Source organism: Mizuhopecten yessoensis, unplaced genomic scaffold (genome assembly GCF_002113885.1).
Source record: "Mizuhopecten yessoensis strain PY_sf001 unplaced genomic scaffold, ASM211388v2 scaffold10771, whole genome shotgun sequence".
Classification (NCBI taxonomy): Eukaryota; Metazoa; Mollusca; class Bivalvia; order Pectinida; family Pectinidae; genus Mizuhopecten; species Mizuhopecten yessoensis.
Genome location: NW_018408713.1, coordinates 1729809 through 1750468, shown reverse-complemented (window position 1 = coordinate 1750468; position 20660 = coordinate 1729809). Strand labels below are relative to the sequence as shown.

At 35.0% G+C, this 20660-nt stretch overlaps 1 protein-coding gene across 2 annotated transcripts; it reads left to right on the top strand.

Annotated features, from left to right (window-relative positions):
• Window positions 1-771: 771 nt before the first annotated feature.
• On the top strand, window positions 772-18583 carry LOC110462338 (microfibril-associated glycoprotein 4-like). 2 transcript variants are annotated; one of them, XM_021516275.1, is made up of 5 exons: window positions 772-855; window positions 13668-13789; window positions 14300-14396; window positions 15363-15524; window positions 18033-18583. In XM_021516275.1, the coding sequence occupies exons 1-5, from the start codon at window positions 798-800 to the stop codon at window positions 18293-18295; spliced, it is 702 nt and encodes a 233-aa protein (XP_021371950.1). In that variant the 5' UTR covers window positions 772-797; the 3' UTR covers window positions 18296-18583. The 2 variants fall into 2 exon arrangements, with proteins under 2 accessions (XP_021371950.1, XP_021371949.1); XM_021516274.1 differs by lacking the exon at window positions 772-855 and adding an exon at window positions 9744-9929.
• Window positions 18584-20660: the final 2077 nt, after the last annotated feature.

Below are 20660 nucleotides of genomic sequence, written 5' to 3'. Positions count from 1 at the left end.
AAACCAATGAATCCTAATGATTACAATTTACCATAATGATACAGCCATTGGACACAATAAAACCCAAAATAGACTATCTACCCTTATGATAAAAGACGAGGAGATGTAACAAATTAAGATGTTGTTTGACTTTGAAAATACTTAATATATGCCTTGTCGATGTAAAAAAAAAAAAGCAGGCAAAGAAGACATTGGACACCACACAATTTCTGTTTTTTTTTGTGTTTTAATGCTACAGAAACATTTATATTACCGGAAAACTTTCTTCTCATTTTAAATGTCTGTTTCTTCAGCTTTCAAACCACACACACGTAATATAATCCATCATGATATCAGCTATGAAATAGACACGACAGTTTTAATGTAAGCATCTGTATGCTTACATACCGTAATACACAATATAAAACCATTAGTCATGTTTTAACTTTATTTCGAGATTTGATGATTTTATAATACTCAAATTTAACATATAACCCCTTGTCATATATGTTTGCTCAGCCACTACGAGTCTTGTAGGTCTACGTAAGTATGAACCCCATAAACGTTCGCCATCTTTGTTATCATGAACAGAACTGCGATAACTAAGGAAATAGTTGTGTTGCGTTGTGTATTAGAAGTCAGTATGTGTGCTGTAATACCTGAGTGCTCAGTACAGAATGGCAGTTCGTGGGGTATAATGCATTCGTCACACTTGACTACTCATCAGCTATGTAAGTGGGTATGTAAAAACGAAACGGTTTCCACAAGGAAAAGGGGGTTTCCTCCATCACTTCCTGAATGACGGTTTACACGAAAACATGGGAAACCACGTATATATATTGATCCTCAGTTTTCTCTCCGCATGTCGACAGATAGGTAAATATAATATTTATTATATTCGTTTATATTCTAGAATTGTGTCATCATAAGTACAATTTTACTATTTTAAAAAGATAACAATGCGTGTCTTACCATCCTTAATGTGTCGCATATGTGTCACGTTAAAGAATCAGGTCTCTCTTATTAATGTTATAGAACTGACATGTGACAGTCGCTTACTCTCGGGAATCGCTAGCTCGGACTATTCTCAGTTTCATAAATTTTGGATAGATTTGTTTAAGCAATCAGTTGAATGCTTGACCGAGAATTCCCACCAAATAGACTTTAATCGACATTTAGGAAACAGTTATCATTGTAACTTAATTTACAATAATGCTATTTCTGTGCCTTCCGTCATCAACACTTTTTTCACTTTCTCTGATATTACGACTTAATAGAAGAAACAAAGGTAAACCTTTAAAACCCTCCTATTTGCATATGAATGAAAGGATTTTTATCAAATTTGATCTGGAGTACATCTATCCTTGGACAAAGAGAACTTTGAATTCCTATTTAATGTAGTTGTCTATTCGTAATGATGTTGTGTTCGGTTTTGTTTTACAATATATTGGCATAAGATGAACACACGTGCATAAACAATAGGATTTGACACAATTCATAATAATTGTGATATTCCCCGTGCTTGCCATCACATAGCCGGAGTTATATATCTGGTATTTTTTCCCTGTTTTATAAAATCCAGTTGCTCTGACCGACTGCTGCCGAGTTACCAGAAATGAAAGAGCGAGTCATATTACGTGTTTAGGATGTGGGCTTCAAGACGTGCCTCAGGATATACCAATTGCTACAAATATTCTGAGTCTTAGGAACAACAGCATAGGAACCTTACACCGGAATTCATTAATATATTTACCCCAGCTAGAAGAGCTGACACTTGCAAAGAATGGATTGTATAATATTTCACCTGGAGCTTTTGACGTTCTTGAGAATTTGAAATACCTAGATTTATCCGAGAACTATTTGGAACACACAGCATTTGATTCTTCAGTTTTCAAACATCTTCTTCAAATAAGATATTTGGATTTGCATTATAATAACTTTTATGTGGAAAAAGTTTATCCCGAAAATGCGATATCTTGTATTAGATCTCTTCAAACTTTACACATTGATATATTTGAAGGCTTTACATTTGGAAAAGGATTTCTTAATTTAACCCAACTGAGCCAATTATATGTCTATCACACTGGAGGGGAAAGCGTGACGATTCGAAACACATCTTTCAAAGGACTGGAGAATTCCCAAACCTCACATTTGAAATTTGATTTTAGAAGGAAAAAAATAGAGGCAGATTCGTTTTCACCATTTGGCAGACTTGTGTCGCTTGAACTGGATTCAAAGAAAACCATGACAATTCAGGAGGTTTTGTTAGCCCTCTATGGATTAAGAGGAAGAAACATGGAATCAATTAAACTCACAACAAATCACATTTTCTACAGTGGAAATGGTTATTTGGAGAAGTCCCATTTAATTTTTCTTGGAACAATCTGTGTAAAGAAATTAAACTTAACCAGAAATCTCATTTCAGGAATAACAATGGACGCCGTGCTATCCTGGACTAATCGGAGTTGCCTGGAAGTTTTAGATCTATCAACAAACAGTATTCAATCCCCACAGCTCTTGCTTCTTTTAGTGTTTTTTCCATCTTTAACCCATTTGTATTCTTCATACGAACTTAGTTTATTTACAGGAAAACGTCGCAGTTTGATGCTTGAAGAAAGAACTGTGTTTCTTCCCAAAAGTTTGCTTTATATTTATCTATCACACAATCCTTTCGGAGGAAGTCTTACTAACGTAACAATCTCAAAGAATAATAATCTTAAGGTGTTGGACGTCAGTTATCCTCTAGGCGGATCAATGTGTTCGAACGGGTATGTTAAAGGCCTGGTCCACTTAAAGGAATTCTATATGTCCGGACTTGAGTGCTCAAATCCAAATTCTCAAATATTTGCCGCATTTCCACAGTTGTCACATCTTGAAGCTAAAGAATGTAGCCTCGGAGGGAGACTTAGTACGGACGCAAATTCGTTATTTACAGGAGTGCACAACCTTTCATTTATCGATTTGTCTTTTAACAATATTAAGTCATTGAATTTAAAGGCATTCAAAGACCAAGCGTATTCACTGAAAACTTTAAATCTTAGAGGAAATGATATGAATGATATTTCTCTGGAAACTCTAAAATTCCTTTATGTATTGGAAACTCTAGATTTGAGTAATAATCTTATATCTACTTTATCTGATGCAGAACGCTTCTTTCTGGATACTTACAGGTATAATTCAAAACAAATCGAAATCAAATTATCAGGGAACCCGTTAGTTTGTAGCTGTGACAATTTGGATGTTCTTTCCTGGTTGCAAACAACTCATGCTTTATACGACAGGGAAAATATTTCGTGCAACGCACCAGAGGGAAAAGTAATCAAAATAGAAGAATTCTTTCAATCATTTGATCAATTCCAGGACAGTTGTGTCGCTCAATTCTGGTTGTTAATCTCTGTAACTCTCACCATGGTTTGTTTCGTGTTGGGTATTCTCTCTCGGTTAGCCTGGAGGCACAGTGTCTGGCTACGAGTGAGGTGTCGAGAGCCTTTGGAACCTGATAAATATCTATATGACATATTTATTTCATATTGTGACGAGGATTCTAACTGGGTAGCAAAAACTTTTGCCCCATGGCTAGATGAGAATGGTATTGAATATTGCGTTGATGAAAAGAATTTTAATCCTGGATTGGACATAGCTGAAAACATTATGGACGCTATAGATAATTCAAAGCAAACTGTTTTTGTTGTAAGTTATGCTTTTTTGGAGCGAGAATGGCCAATGTTTACAATGAAATTAGCCAGCGCATATTCATTTCGCGATGGACGAGAGGACATGAACATTATTATTCTTCTAAATGACATGAAACGTAGCGAATTCCCTAGGCTCATCCGCAAGAACTGGGACATCATACGCCCTTTAAAATGGGCTAACGAGAGTAATACCGATTAAAACAAAATTATCACAACTAGACAATTATTTTGGAAAAAGGTTTTAAAACGCTTTCAACGAGGAAAGGGTCGCTTTTTACCAGCACCTGTTTCTGAATCTGCTGTGTAAATGTTACGATTGTGGGGTCTAGTTAGTTTTTCTAAATTTGGTTTTATGTACAGATTTTTTTTTTAAAAAAAATTCGTTCAAAACGTAAATTAATTTGGAATTTAAAATAACAGATGGTGTTCCATTGTTTGGAATAACTTTTTAAGTTTACTTGACAAATGTAACACTGCTGGGTAAATGAAGGCATGGACACATATGTGTAATATCATTCAGGAAGTCGTTAATGTAAAATAGGAAGTACATGCTTCCTACCCTCATTGTAATTCCCATGGCTGTGTGATCACGCGTAAAAAGATAATTAATTACAATACACTCGCTATGTTTTTATAGTAAATGCATTTACACGTTTTTCCCTCAGTAAACTCGGCAAAGAAGGACGAAAACGATTGAAAATATTTATAGACACTTCTTAAATGTTTTGTATGATGAATAAATTAAATTCTATTTCGATGGGGAAGATACAAGGAATAATTAAAACACCAGTGTCTTGTTTTGCGCGTTAATATTAGAAAGGTAAAACGATTTTCTACAGAAGCCTTAGGAGATCCTGACAAGTGTCTTAGTTTTATTTCTTTTGACTGTTGTATGTCTGGTGTCGACCCCGCAGGCAACAACAGTTGCTTTAATGATTAAGTCAGGGCCCGTATTCATGAAACCGTTCTCATGCTCAAGCATGGATTATGTGCTCAAACCAACCTTCTTGTAACTCACTTAAATAATTTCAAACGATCAAAAAGTCATGTTAAACCTCGGAAACAGTATTCGGCTTTGAGTCTCGTCGAATTTCTTCCATATCATTGTCGAAATAAGATTTAATTATTAATTCACAACCAGAACAAGAAATTCGGCTTGAGCACAAAATACATGCTTGAGCATGAGAACGGTTTCATGATTACAGATCCAGATCCTAGTGAGGGTTTTCTACCAAAGATCATACTTACCTCTTTGAGGTCGGCTGATTTATTTCCTTTCCTCTTGGAAAATCACCATCAAGAACAAATAGGATCTATGAATTGTGAACAAGAGTACTATATAGTGTATATCAGGTCCATTATTCCAAATGACCTCTCGCATTAGAGCGCCTTATATTTCTTCCGTCACTGGCTGAGCAGGAGATCTAGAGAGACCGAGGCCTCCACATAGAGTGCAGACTAGACAGTGCATTTGAAGAATTTTCAGAGGGAAAATGGATCCTAAGTTTTACTTCAAGGAGGTAATAAGAAAAGCGGAACCTCCGTGAGTGACATCTGTCATTATTTCTATCAAGTATCAAGAAGCCTGCACCTCAATGAGAGGTTTTACCGATTCATTGGTATGTCATTCGGGGACAATTTGGTATTCTTTAAAGGGAAACATTTAGCATGTGCATTTATTGACAAAAAGCTGAGCCTACCCCAAAAAAAGATTATTTGTTGTGTTATGTGAATCAGACATGGAAGCATATTAGGAATAAGAGAATGACAGTTTCAATTAACATGTTTGAACTTATTTTTATACCGTCTTTGCTATTGGATTATTTTACCAAATCTATTTCTTCAGTTATTGATTCAATTTATCAAACACAAGTTTCATTATTGTCGTTATTTCTTAGAAATAAACTTCAAAGCGACTTACATGTCATGACAAGGTAAACAGTGATAGTGATAGAAGCCGGATAATAAGAAGGTACCAATAACAATAGAAAATACTGCGATCTCAAGGCTTACACAGGGTTTAATTGACAATAGATATCATGTAAAGGTTAACAAATTATAACAAAGGAAATTTCCCGGTGAAATATCTTCAGCTTCTCTTTCAATCAGCAAATTGTCATTTTCTAGTCTACATGATCGTTACATATATACAATCTGTAATTTCTGAATAAAAGATACCTATACGCTTTCAAACGAATAGACATATCGGACAGGATAAAACGTAGATTAGTAAATTAGAATTGATTAAGTATTAATCACTTGCATCTTCCGAACAAATAGCTTAACGCTCCATACTGGCTTTTCAAGAGCCAGTAGAATTTCCATGCATGAACGTGTAAGATTTTACCGAGAATCTGATTGCAATATACTGACAACAAAAATAAATGTAGCCTCCATTTGAATTACAGTAATGGAGCCCTTTTAATCAAAGTTCAACGTTTTCTTATACATCAAATACTATTTTGTAATACAAATATATTTCCTGACATCACAATATACTATTAAATTGAAAAGTTGTATACGTCTATAGAGCTTTATTCATATTTTATCACATCGTTTCTCTTATATCATCATTTGTCCCTAAATAACAACAAATAACTTAACGCATGCGCTGACCATATACGATAACTCAGTACAATTTTAGTTGATTTAAACGTTCATGTTACAGTAGATCTAAGACATTTTTAAAACGAGATACTAAAAGTGGAAAGCATCCATAAATGTATTTGAGTAAACTGTTCGAAATACGGTCCCATAACGAGTCGAATACTATTTACATTTATGCATCTATAGTGATCGACCACAGTTAGCTGTTCTCATTCTAAATGAGGGTTATTTCAATAGAACAGCTGGTACTTTACTTAAAACACTAACTTTACAGTATGTCAAGTGTAGGACAACATGTAGTTCTCTCTTGTCGTCTGTTTAGGGGACATTGAAGAAACCAAGAAAAGATCTGCTGTATCCCACTGCATGTATATTTTAAAAGGCGTCTAGTGCCCCCCTCCTTCTGCAGAATCAGTATGTTTCTTTCGTGTCTTCTGCTAAGAGGATACAGAAAAGACCAACACTCATCTGAAGCCCCCATTGCAACACCTATTTTTCATGTCTACTTTTATTCTTTCTTTCCTTAGGCCCCGCCCTCACATAACCCTCGATATTGCTAGGAGTTAAACTCCAAGCAAACGCTCAAACAATAAAATGTTGCTACCATGCCAGCACACGTTGAGTGTGGTCTGAGACAACCAAAAAAGACAGCTTAATCAAAATTTAACCACGGGGACTGATAATCCACAAGAAAAAAGTAAATCGATGCAGTAGTACACTTTGTGACTGTACCCTATACAATGCATATCCATTTCGTTCATTTAGACATTTCGAACATAAGCAACAGCTGTGCTTAACTCATTCATCACTGAAGACACATTTGAGCTATTTCATTCAAAGGTGGGAATAGTTCATTATGAAATTTCAGGGGTATATGAGTTAAGGGCCAAAAGAATTGAAATTGAAATGTTCCTAAGTTTGTGTAAAATTAATGGAAATGCAAAGGGGCGTATAAATCCATTGAAACGTTGAAAATATGCAACTTTTGACTGGAAAAGATAACTGTTCTACTATTGCATGTAGACCGTGCCAGAATAAATTCAAGCTGCAAGACTAGCAAACATCTCCTGTTACTGACAGTTTGTCAGCAGAGCAAACATCTTCTGTTACTGAAAGTGTGTCAGCAGAGCAAACATATTCTGTTACTGAGAGTTTGTCAGCAGAGCAAACATCTCCTGTTACTGACAGTTTGTAAGCAGAGCAAACATCTTCTGTTACTGACAGTTTGTCAGCAGAGCAAACATCTTCTGCTACTGACAGTTTGTAAGCAGATCAACCATCTTCTGTTACTGACAGTTTGTCAGCAGAGCAACCACCTACTGTTACTGACAGTTTGTCAGCAAGGCAACCATCTTATGTTACTGACAGTTTGTCAGAAGAGCAACCACCTTCTGTTACTGATAGTTTGTAAGCCGATCAAACATCTTCTGTTACTGACAGTTTGTAAGCCGATCAAACATCAGTTTGTAAGCAGATTCATCTTCTGTTACTGACAGTTTGTCAGCGGATCAACCACCTTCTGTTACTGGCAGTGTTTCAGCAGAGCAACCATCTTATGATGTGAGAAAACTAAGTTAAGAAGGCATTATTTTAAATCTAGTAAATCGGTGCAGTGAGCAAAAGTATTTTATTTCACAACATTCACGGCAAAAAAAATAACTTGAACAAATCAAATATAAATGTCAAATTGATAAAGAGTAAAAAATTGTTACCTATAATGTATTTCAGATCCATTTTAGAATGTTGATTGAATGACAGTAGGGGTAAAGGCTTCTTTTTGAAGTCCATTGTGAAAGTACCTGCATTTTTTTTATGAAACATTTTAATGCTGATGTATAATTACCCCAAACTAACTCAATATATTGCTAAGCATTACATCCTTTCCTGTTGTTTTGAACCATTATATGTCAAGTGTCTGTTAAAACGAAGCTTCCGTATGGTTATCATGATCACTGGCCGATATACCGGCAAGAAAAGCCTGGCACATATGGGTTTTATTATTTGTTTTGTTGAGAACAGATGAATGGTATTCCTAAATATAATTTTAACAATCAAAAGTTAACACAATAAATATCTATCAACGCATTATAATGTTTTGATTTTTTTTTTTTTTAGAAAATATTCGAACCGTGCAGAATCTGGCAACATGGACAGTTTGTATAATGTTATATAATGTTTCTTCATTGGAATGCGAATCAACTGAAACATGTTTTTGTTTTTGTTTTTTTGTTTTGTTTTTACATATAAACACACATATGCAATCGATGTTAACCAAACGCTAATGAGCGTGTTCATAGCGGCCATGTTTGATGTCATATCGAGTGTATACATGTATGTCAGACAATTGAAGACACATTTCAATAAATATCAATAATTGATATCAAATGCGTCATATTTATGTTTGATCCAAATTAAAACAAGTAATAGCTTGGTTACATCGCGGCGATTACAGGGCGTGAAATAATAATGTATATCATATACTATCTCATGGTCACGGTTTCCCTTTCACGTTCTAAAACACGTTGGCGACTTACGTGAGTTAATGAAAAATAACCGTATTTATGCATGAGGTGAGCTGGCAGATAACCAACTCTGATAAGTAATCAATAGACGCCAACGGTCCGGTAAGCCGCAGCGCGTGTCTCTACAAACCAGCGCCGGTGGAGGTGTCGTCTGAATCCTACACTTCATACAGGCTTGTTGGAATCCTCAGCATCTAAAGTAAAGATAATTTACAACAACTCTAAACAAAACACGATTCTGTTTGTGGTAACATTGATAAAAAACAAAATCCTAATTCCACATTATTCATTTGGAGCGAAGACGTGACGGAATACTATATTTTGTGTGATTTTGAAGTGACTGACGCACTTGCTGAATTGAGTAAAACCGAAACTGATTGGTATCTTAGGTCAACAGCAGCAACATTTCATTCCCCAATATAACCTGTACAAACGCGAGATCAGACAATGAAAGCCATTGGCATAAACGTTGAACAATGGAAACGTTTCTCTGAAGGATGTACTGCCGCAAACATCTCGAAATTCGAATTTTTCCCCGGATCGGGATTATTGTTAAATAAGTAATATCATTTTTTATTATGGATGGGTACTTGTTTTGAAAGAAAAAAAAAGTTTTGTTAAAGATCAGTATTTACTGATTAAGATTGTATTTTTTTTTTTTATATTTATACAGTGATTATATTCAGGATAAAGTTTTGATATCGGTTTTCTTGACGGAAAATGAGATAAGTATTATTTAGACGGAATATTTTGTTTAGCGTGTTGATGGCGGAATAGTAAGATTTTGATTGAAGACAGGATACATTTTCTTTTAGCGAAAACAATATGGATCTTAGGACTGTTTATATACTATGCTTGTCCGTGCTTGGTATATCACTTTTTCCTTATTCCTTACAATGTGTGCGCTACTACCGTAATGAAGACGTACCTTACAGTGTCGCGGGGTTGTTGAATGATGTGACTGTGGCATCAGTGCTGCACTGCGCAATGAATTGTGTCCTTCAGTATTGCTTCTCTTTCTCATTTGATACGCAAACCAGAACATGCAAAACGTACGGGAACGACACATATAACGAGACGAAAAACTCAACGTCATTGTTCGGGAGTTATATAATGATAACAACTGGTGAGTATAATTATCAATATATTCACACTTGTCCTAAATTATATATCAATATATATTGACTGTTTCTTTAAATGAAGAAAAGGTTACATCTTTTATATACAAAGAAACGAACACCTTAATTTTAATGTCATTTTTAGGTAAAAAGTCAAATAAGTTAATATTTTAATGCGCAATATAGTCATATTGTCCATTTAGGATTAATCATTGGTTCAAAAGGTCAAAAGAAAGAAAGAAATATGAATTATAAAAAACCTGAAACATAATTCCAGCTTAAAGGCTATATGATTCTTAAATAAATTACATTTTAATCATGACGTAATGAAAATTACTTATATCGTTTGGTGCAAGTGTTGCTATTGTCTTTGTATAAAGACAAATACCAATATTAAAAAAAATGTAATTCGAGCTCACAATCAAGAAATTAGAGCTAAATATTAACAATGAAAAAACCCAAAAAAGGTACATGGTCTCTTAGTTTAAACTATATATATTTTATTCATGTCAATTAATATGTACAATTACAACGACATTTCATTCTGATGATTGGGAAACAAGTACTATTGTACTTACACACAGTCCTTCTCATCGTTCATAACAAGCTTAGCTTATAATACATGTATAACTTTGCAGTGATAGCCTGAATATGTACATAAGAAACTGTTAAGAAAAAACAAAATAGAACATGATATATGGATAAAGAAAGTAACTGACTTTTGATTTGATAAAATTATGAGTATCTATAACAAATGTTACGTTTTGATCATACGTTTTCGAATCACCTCCAAACTGAAGTAAATCAACATGGGCTCTGAATACGAAAACACAAGAGTTCGTGGAATGCCGCTTATACTGAAAACTCGATATATAAGCAAAAAGAGTAATAGCGACAATACAAATTGTCAAATTTCAGAGCGATCGACTCGCATATCAAGAAATATAAACATAATAACACGAACAAAATACCGAATACAAATGAAATAAAAGTATTGTTATATAAGCTACAGGCAGCAAGTATACTGACCGCATCGTTGGTCGTTGTTTACTAAATTAACGATATAAAGCTGTAAATATGCATTGCGTGTGAGATTTTTAAATATGAAAATCTTCCTCAATTGTACATTTTTCGAAATGAAGTTAGGAAACTGCAGTTTTCTGATTTCCTATAAAAGAAAACTATCGCTCATTCTTTTGAACAATTTTTTCTCACTTATTTCCACAAAGAAAAATGCGGGTGTTACAATGCTGTGTCTGCATAATGCAGCTGGCACACTTACGGTCATCCTCGATATCCAGGAGTTACGAGCACTTTCGCTCTCTTCGCCCATGGCTCAGTGTGAGCCACTTTGTTGATGAGACAAGAAGACTAGTCCGATCCTTTGATATACATCAAAAGAATCTCGCGGTCACGTAACGGTAAAAAATGAAGTCGGGCGTCTCTCCTTTGTCATCTTCAAAGGACAGGTATCAGCCGAGCGATTGGTCAATTTGTTTTACCTGATACCAATCAAATAGCTTTCTTCGTGTTTTCAATTTTGCTATGACATATTCCAGGGGTGTAGAGAGCGAAAGTGAGCGTAACCCCTGGATATCGAGGATGACTTACGGTATAACTTAAAATTGTTGGCCAATATTTCGACCTAAGCATTAACATTTATGAATATCCTGTATGTGTTTTGAACCACAACTAGACTGTTTAAAGTATAATGTTATGTTAATAATTGATAATTGTTCGAATAGAAAGGAACAAGAGAGATATATTATTTTCGTGTTTTATTTTGTTGTTTGTCTATATAAATATTCCTGTTCCTACTGCTTTGTACGTTTTGTACGTCGAAAGGAAGTTGAAAAGAACTTGCCGGGGTATGTCTTACAAAGTTATCCATTATTTAAGAACTGATTATATTATTATACCATGTCTGATCGGATAAAACGCATAACAAAATCGTTTAATACATCATATCTCCCGTTAACACTTACCTCCGTTCGGAAGTTCACAGTTGGTGACGGATTCGGTCCTGAGTAGTAAACACAGTATGGAGGTTTTGGCTTCTCCTGATGTGCCTCATTATGCCCGTACCACAGCCAAAACACGTAAATATGGTGGCAACAAATTTAGCTCCTCAGGTCTTACGGTCCAGACATGACCTTAGGTTTGATAAATCACCTCTGAAAAGAAAACCATATCTTGGGACATTTATCAAGAAAAGAAGATTAAATAAACAAACCAGTAGTGTTCTGTGAGCAATATAAGGATTCGAACCCTGAATATTAGATTGTTAAACTGTCGCTTCAACCAACAATGGGGAGGTTACTGACTAAAAATCATAGTAGAATCTTCTGGTGGTTTGCCTTCAGTGGGACAGGGTTTCTAGTTGAAGGATTGAACACCACTAGTACAATTATCTGGTTATTTTGGGTGAACCTTTCGGTAAACTTAGTTGTTTACCGTTGACGTCATCCACAGACAACAAGCTCCACGAGTAAACAAAAAAATGATCATTTATAAATAGATTTCTGCAATAATAACAGCATCTATTGCGTGTAGAAGAATCACTCAACGGAGAAAGATATCAAAAATCACCCCAACACAGATTGTGTAACATGACGACTGACACGTTTTTCTTTTAGAGTCGCTTTTTTTTGCGGTATAAAAAGCACTGTATTGACCTCAAAGAAGGGAAATACGAAGGTTTGTTTCACAATGAATCATAATCCCCCCAGGATTTACCGGTCACAAACGTCCTTATCTTCCTACTCCCTAGACAATAGATGTTTAATGTATGATTTCTGCATGATTAAGGTTTCAATTATTTATTCATTTTTCTGTGGGTTTTTTTCCCTATTTTTTTATATTCCCTTTAATGTCTCATAAAAAGATGTACAAGATATTCAGATAAGGGACGCGGTGGCCAGGTGGGTAAGGCGTCTGACATTCTGCTACCACTAGCCCTCCATCACTGGATCACTGGTTCCAGGCCTACCTGGGGCAGTCGCTAGGTAATGGCAACAGTTCAGTGGTTTTTCTCCGGGAACTCCGGCTTTTCTCCACCATTAGAACCAGCAACGTACTTAAATGAACATTATAATAAATAATAATAATTTACAACACTTGATATAGCGCCCTATCTAGCTAACATAAGCCACTCTAAAGCGCTTTACATTACATAGATATACAATTAATACAATTAGGATATATAATTTTTGAGGAATTTGCAGGAGCTGACTTATCAGGCGCTAACTACTAACATATATGCTAATAGGACGTAAAACCCAAACGAACCGAACCAAACCCCCAGGCAATATCTGTTTAATATATTCGGTCTGCATGATTGAAGTTTCAATTATTGATTAATCTTGTATGTTTTTTCTTTTCTTTTTTAATTTATATTCCCTTTGAGATCTTATAAAATCGATATTATTAGTTATACAGGTCTTTGGCAGGGTACATGGTCTCATGTTCGCTGTCAGGACTTTATGTACCCTGAGCCGAAGGCTTCAAATTTCTAGTGATTAGGTGGTGAGATTTTTAATGTTTTCATTTTCACACATATTTCCATAAATTAGTGAGAATTGGAATCCACCTAAAATGAATCCCTCGAAAAGGAAGTTTTGTTTAAATCTGTGAAATATTGAACCAGGGAGAAAAAGAATTTAGCACGTTTTTCGAAACAATATAAAAAAAAGTCGTTCAATATATCAGACGGGTAATTTATGACGTTTTTGTTATTTTTATTGTAGATCCCGTCGACTGTGGTGATATATGTTGTACGAACTGTTCTGGTGTGTATCAAATAACGCCAGTGTCAGGCACTTCATTTCATGTGTTTTGCGATATAGATACAACAGGAGGCCCATGGACTGTAAGTACAATTGAATTTCGAAGACGAAGATACCCCTATGTCCCTTCATGTCGACATATCGCTGTGTACATTAGTGAGACGCTTTTAAATACTTTTTTGACGTCTCTTTGATTCTTAGTTGATGGTTTTCAATATACATGTATTGCCCTTACTGTTGGAAAACATGATTCTTTGTGTCTCAAATGTTGAATATGTTTTACGAGCGAGAAGCCCGAATGAAACATGATGATTTGAAGAGAAACAAATAATCGTATTTCCCTGCAGGAAGGCCAATTAATGTATTGTCAACGCGAAATAAATCATTCAATCAAAATTAACAGTAGAGCTGATGACGTTGACCTCATTGCTCCGAATAAGAAAAATATAATCAGGGAAATTTAAGCGCGTGGATGGAAATAATGTTTTATTACACCGTCGTGTGACCAGTATAAGCCAATCAAAAACGCTGCTATCAAGATGAGGTATATAAATATGCTTTGTCCTTTCAACAATGTTTTGCATATTTTAAAGGTAATCCAACGACGCTTTGATGGCTCAGTCAACTTTTATCGAGGCTGGGACGATTACAAATTGGGATTTGGAAATCCGAGTGGCGAATACTGGTTAGGTAATTAATTATGTCATCTAATTTGAATATTCATGTTTCGAGCGCTGTATCGCCCTCTTGCTTTGCTAAGCTAGACTAAATCTTACTTCTGAGCAATTTACATAGACTATCGTCCGAGATGAAAAAATCTACGTAGATGTATTTTAGCTCTGCTTTTCTGAACGAAGCACTGATTTTTAGTATGCACCACTTGTTTTTAGATCTGTTTGAAAATATCTATCTCCTGAAAGATACGATTTGTAATGTACTTGAAGAAAACATAAGATAATTGCACTAGCCCTAACTGATTTACACAATTTAAACAACTAAGTTAGGGTATATGGTATTTTTCCAGGTCTAGACCGGACTTTTCATAGTCACTGCTATCAAAATAAAGAATGAATACACCAGTATTTAAACATCTGAAAACTAAAGAACTATTTTTGCAATTAATATAAGGTGGTAAAAGCACATACATTGTTTATGAGCCGATGTCTTTTTAGTTCTGTTTTTGATCTCGACCTTGGTATCAGAACGTCGTAAAATTGCATGTACATAGCATGGATCTGGTACATATAGAAACCTTAAGGGATGACTTTTTGTATAACATCAAAAAGCATTACCCTATTATAAACGGCACTATTATGTTCAATTGGATTTGTTTTTCTAAATTAATAACAACTTAATGGCCTAGTAGAAGGTTTTGAAATGTTTTATGAAAAGGAAATATTCCACTTAATCTGCTTGGCTATATAAAGTATGTGGTTAGCATTAATATAACTATATGCATTTGTACTCGAGGAGAAGGCGTTGTTAAGTTGACATAACTTGTGCCTGATTTCTCGCTGCACAAAAGTGTAAGCAATAAATACGTTTGAACATGTTGAAGATAATCAAATTACTGAAAATCAGTGAGAAAAAAAGAAATTGAAGTATTCATATATTTATCAATTTAATTTGTACTCGTTATCTTTATTATATTAATAGGTCTAGACTATATATACAGTCTCCTCAGCCTGGACCAACAACTCTATATTTACCTGGAAGGATGGGATGGCACCACAGGATATGCGGCGTATCAGACATTTGTCATAGAGAACGAAACACAGAAATATAAGCTAACACTTGGAGGATTTGACGGCAACGTTGGTAAGTAGCTTTTCTAAGCTTACAACAAATATATCATGTGAATACATTTTTTTTCGATTTTTTAAGCATTTCATTTGATTTAGTAAACAGCATATACTCGTTGGCGCGACGTGCATAGTTTATGACACTTGTTAAATGATCTTTCAACCGATACTAGTTGCATAATAAGGACAAAATTAAGAAACAAAAATACATGAAATAAGGTCAACAAATTTAACTGTACTTTCATCTGTATAATAACTATTGTCACTATTGTGATACATTTTAATAATGCCTTTTAAAAAGTAGAATTCCAAAATAGCCTGATCTTGTGTATGGAGTTATAGTCGGTCGGTTAAAACACTCATAATAATTACGGGGTAAAGCTTACATCGTCTAAACGATTGTCCAAGCCTATGAAAAAAGCAATGAACATAATAAAAGAGACGTAATTTGAAGTTACTGTAAGGAAAACATAAACTCTTCAATAAGATTCATCAGTTTGGAAATATGTTACATCGAAGTGTTACCTTTTACACAAATTATGTACGTATTAAACATGTCGCAACGTTTAAAGACTGATTGGTCCCTTTGTCAAGCTATGACTGAGTGATTTACCTTGTATAACGATGTGACAAAGTTGTATATTTTCATGTCACTCGACCCGAGACGTTTCGCCTATCGATAGGAAGCTTATACACACTGCATCAGATAGGTTACAGGTAGGGTGTAGATCAAGTTCCCTCCCCTGTTATGTCAGTATCGGGTCATACAGATGATTCAGCAATACAAGTTCATATACCCGACATCAGAAAACATGCCAAGATTGTATTGCACGCCCAAAATCCATAAACCGGGCTACCCGTTGCGTCATATAGTGGACTACACTGGGTCGATTGGTTACAATCTGTCACGATCCCTAGCAGATATACTGTGGCCATTGGTAGATACAACACAACACAATGTCAAGAATTCCAAACATTTAACATCTGACTTGGAAATGTAATTATTGAAGAACAAGACATTTTCAATTTTCAACACACCAGTACAAGAGGCCATCAATATCATCAGAGAGAGATTAAAAGCAGACAAGACACTTCATAAAAGAACAAATCTATCAGTAGACAACATCATCGAACTACTAGCATTTGTCATTGACACGACATACTTGGTATTCAGAGGTTAGTTGTACCAACAGAAATACGGTACTGCTATGGGAAGTCCTGTGTCACCGATAGTCACGAATCTGTTCGTGAAATACCTTGAGCGCCATTTGATTGGCACCAATAGAAAGCGGTCCCAAACTTTGGAAACGATCTGTGGATGGCATCGTAGAAATAGTTAAAAAGGGAGCAGTGCAGGGCCTTACAGATCGCCTGAACCAAGTGGACAAAACAAATTACATTAAATTTACCCACGAGGAGGAAAAGGACGGAACCATACCATTCTTGGACACGCTCATCTTCCTCAAAGAAAACGGCACCATCAAAATTATTAGTGTACCGCAAAAAGACACACACTAATCAATATTTGCTTGGAGTCGTACGTACACTCCTCGACAGATGCAACAACATCCTCACAGAGCAGGAAGATAGACACAGGGGAAAACAGCACATAAAAGATGCACTCAACCGTTGTGGCTACCCCGACTGGTCAATAAACAAGGTGAAAAGAGCGGTAAAAGAAAAGACAGAAAAAGGAAAACCGAGAAAAAAGAAAAGTAATGAAAGCCAAACCAAAAGCAAAGGCTGGGTCACAATACTCTACGTGAAGGGGACAGCTGAGGCGTTTGCACAGGAGATGAGGAAGCACCATTTCAGCACCCCGATGAGACAACTGACAACCCTCAGACAGTTACTGGTGCACCCCAAAGACAAGACTGACAATTTAGACAAACAGAAGTTGTATATCAAAGTCCATGCAAAAATTGTCAACAATCATATATAGGTGGAACTGGGAGGAAATTTGTTACACGTCTGAAGGAACATCAAAACGACGTAGAGAAATGAGCAAAATCACATTCGCCAGATCCACACTCAAAACATCTGCCACCCAGTACAATAAATCGGCATTAACAGATCACGCTAACACCCAAAATCACATCGTCGATTGGGGAGATGCCAAAATAGTTTAAAGGGAACAACACACAAAAACGAGACAAATCAAAGAAGCAATCAAAATCAGGAAAACTTAGAACATTGAACAGAGACGAGGGGTAACACCAGCTGAGTCATCTGTATGACCCGATACTGACATAACAGGGGAGGGGGCTAGATCTACACCCTACATTTAACCTATTTGATGTAGTATGTATACGCTCCCTATCGATAGGCGGAACTCTGTTTGGTTGCCTTGTTTTGAATGCAGAAGGGAGAATACTCATAGTAAAAAAAAATCTACGAGTAAAACTTATCTTCGCTAATTTAACTGATGCACTCTTTACTCCTATTTTATATATATATACATGTATATACTAAATTCACAGTATCATAACACTTTTTAATTCGTATGTATTTCGTGTTTTTCCAGTGGATCAGTTCGATAACCACAATCAGTATTATTTCTCCACCTTCGAAGTCGATAATGATATCAGCACTCGAAACTGTGCAGAATTTGGACGAGGAGGTTGGTGGTACAGGAATTGCTACATGTGCAACCTGAACGGACTCTACACTACGGACACAGGTCTCAATGTGTCCAGGTCTATGAACTGGAACTACTTCTACTCTGACAGACGCCAACCACCATTGAAGAAAACTACCATGATGGTGAGAAGGAAAAATATACCCTAAAAGAACAAGAAATAACACGGAAAGAAACTCTAGCTAGCAGCGGAGATATGGACTTGCTGTGTGTTTTTTTTTATTAAATCTCCCAATTATCGGTAATATAAGCTTGGGTTGGTTCAAGTAAGTGAGTTCTTGAAGGAAATTATTATTGTCATATTTTTGTCTTGTCATACAGATTTGTCTACTGCAAACATAACGAAATGAGCAAAAATAAATCACCTGTGCAAGCCGTACATTAAAACTAAATGTTAAACGTTCTAAATTTGAAAAATGAATGTGGTTTGTTTTCCTCAAATTTCTCTTTTTGTTGTAGTATAACATGTATATCATTACGTCTATATAAATATATGTCAGTGATTGTTTTATGAATACAACACAGTTATGTCAGTGATTGTTTTATGTTCATAATACAGTTATGTCAATGATTGTTTCATGTACATTATACAGTCATGTCAGTGATTGTTTTATGTATACAACACAGTATGTCAATGATTGTTTTATGTATACAACACAGTTATGTCAATGATTGTTTATGTACATAATACATTTATGTCAATGATTGTTTATGTACATAATACAGTTATGTCAGTGATTGTTTTTTGTATACAACACAGTTATGTCAATGATTGTTTATGTACAAAATACAGTTATGTCAATGATTGTTTTATGTACATAACACAGTTATGTCAATGATTGTTTATGTACATAATACATTTATGTCAATGATTGTTTATGTACAAAATACAGTTATGTCAATGATTGTTTTATGTACATAACACAGTTATGTCAATGATTGTTTCATGTGCATTATACAGTTATGTCAGTGATTGTTTTTTGTATACAACACAGTTATGTCAATGATTGTTTCATTTACATTATACAGTTATGTCAGTGATTTTTTTATGTATACAACACAGTTATGTCAATGATTGTTTATGTATACAACAAAGTTATATCAATGATTGTTTTATGCATACAACACGGTTAGATCAATGATTGTTTTATGTACATAATACATTTATGTCAATGATTGTTTATGTACATAATACAGTTATGTCAATGATTGTTTTATGTTTACAACAAAGTTATATCAATGATTGTTTTATGCATACAACACGGTTATATCAATGATTGTTTTATGTACATAACACAGTTATATCAATGATTGTTTTATGCATACAACACGGTTAGATCAATGATTGTTTTATGTACATAATACATTTATGTCAATGATTGTTTATGTACATAATACAGTTATGTCAATGATTGTTTATGTATACAACAAAGTTATATCAATGATTGTTTTATGTATACAACACGGTTATATCAATGATTGTTTTATGTACATAACACAGGTATGTCAATGATGATTTTTTCATGTCAACAACACGGTTATGTCAGTGATTGATTTATGTATACAACAAAGTTATGTCAGTGATTGTTTTATGTATACAACACAGTTATGTCAATAATTGTTTTATTTATACAACTGGAGAACAGGGCGTTGACAATGATGAGACAATTTGTATCACATCGTGTCACTGTTTTGTTTACATCCAAACATCTTTAGATAAATAAAGAAAGTACGGTGTAAGGGATGTTAAAAGTTTGTCTAAGGGTCGATAGGGAAAACAAAAAATTGGTAAACGTTTTACTGTACAATATGGCTATTTCTTTAACTCAAGAGAGTGGCTAAAGTGTTCCGAAACACGTAGAACTACGGGTAAAGGCAAAAGGACGCTATTTTTAACACTTTATAGCGTTACAAGTTATCTAAAATTGAAGAGAAATTGTATTGCAACGTTTTGTATGGTGTGCATTTTTATTATAACGTTAAAAATGATAACGTTGCTTTGGAAGGGTTTCGGCCACGTTGTGGAATCGCTTACCATCTGTGCTCGGTTGTTAAAAACTATCGTTAAGCTAACGATGTCGTTAAACCCTGGTTAGCGAGTCGTTAAAAGTTAACGACGTCGTTAGCTTAACGATAGTTTTGAACAACCGGGCCCTGCTATTAGAAAGTCAAATACCCAGGCCATATTCAAGAAGGACATCAAAACTCTTCACTCTTCACGTCTGTATTTTAGACTCTTTGAACAGACGTCATGTACATACCACCCTTTATTTATTCATTTATGTGCACATTGCGATTATGTTCTTGCTAAATGTATGATGGTGATTGTAAGCCATTTTTGTTTCACAATAATAACTAACACTATTATCCAGTGTTGTAAAGCGCTTTAGAGTACTTTTACAAATTATAGGGCGCTATATAAATGTTTTTATGTTTATTATTATCATTAATATAGTAACCAAAGAAATTGATTGTTGTGCCGGTTTGGGGTAACGTAATAATGTACGCGATGAT

Bases quoted from the DNA above. Each gene is read 5' to 3' on its own strand.
- LOC110462338 (XM_021516274.1), top strand. From the start codon at position 9,791: ATGAATTGTGTCCTTCAGTATTGCTTCTCTTTCTCATTTGATACGCAA. The intron at 9,930-13,667 runs GTGAGTATAATT...TTTTTATTGTAG, and splicing joins TTATATAATGATAACAACTG to ATCCCGTCGACTGTGGTGAT. The intron at 15,525-18,032 runs GTAAGTAGCTTT...GTGTTTTTCCAG, and splicing joins AGGATTTGACGGCAACGTTG to TGGATCAGTTCGATAACCAC.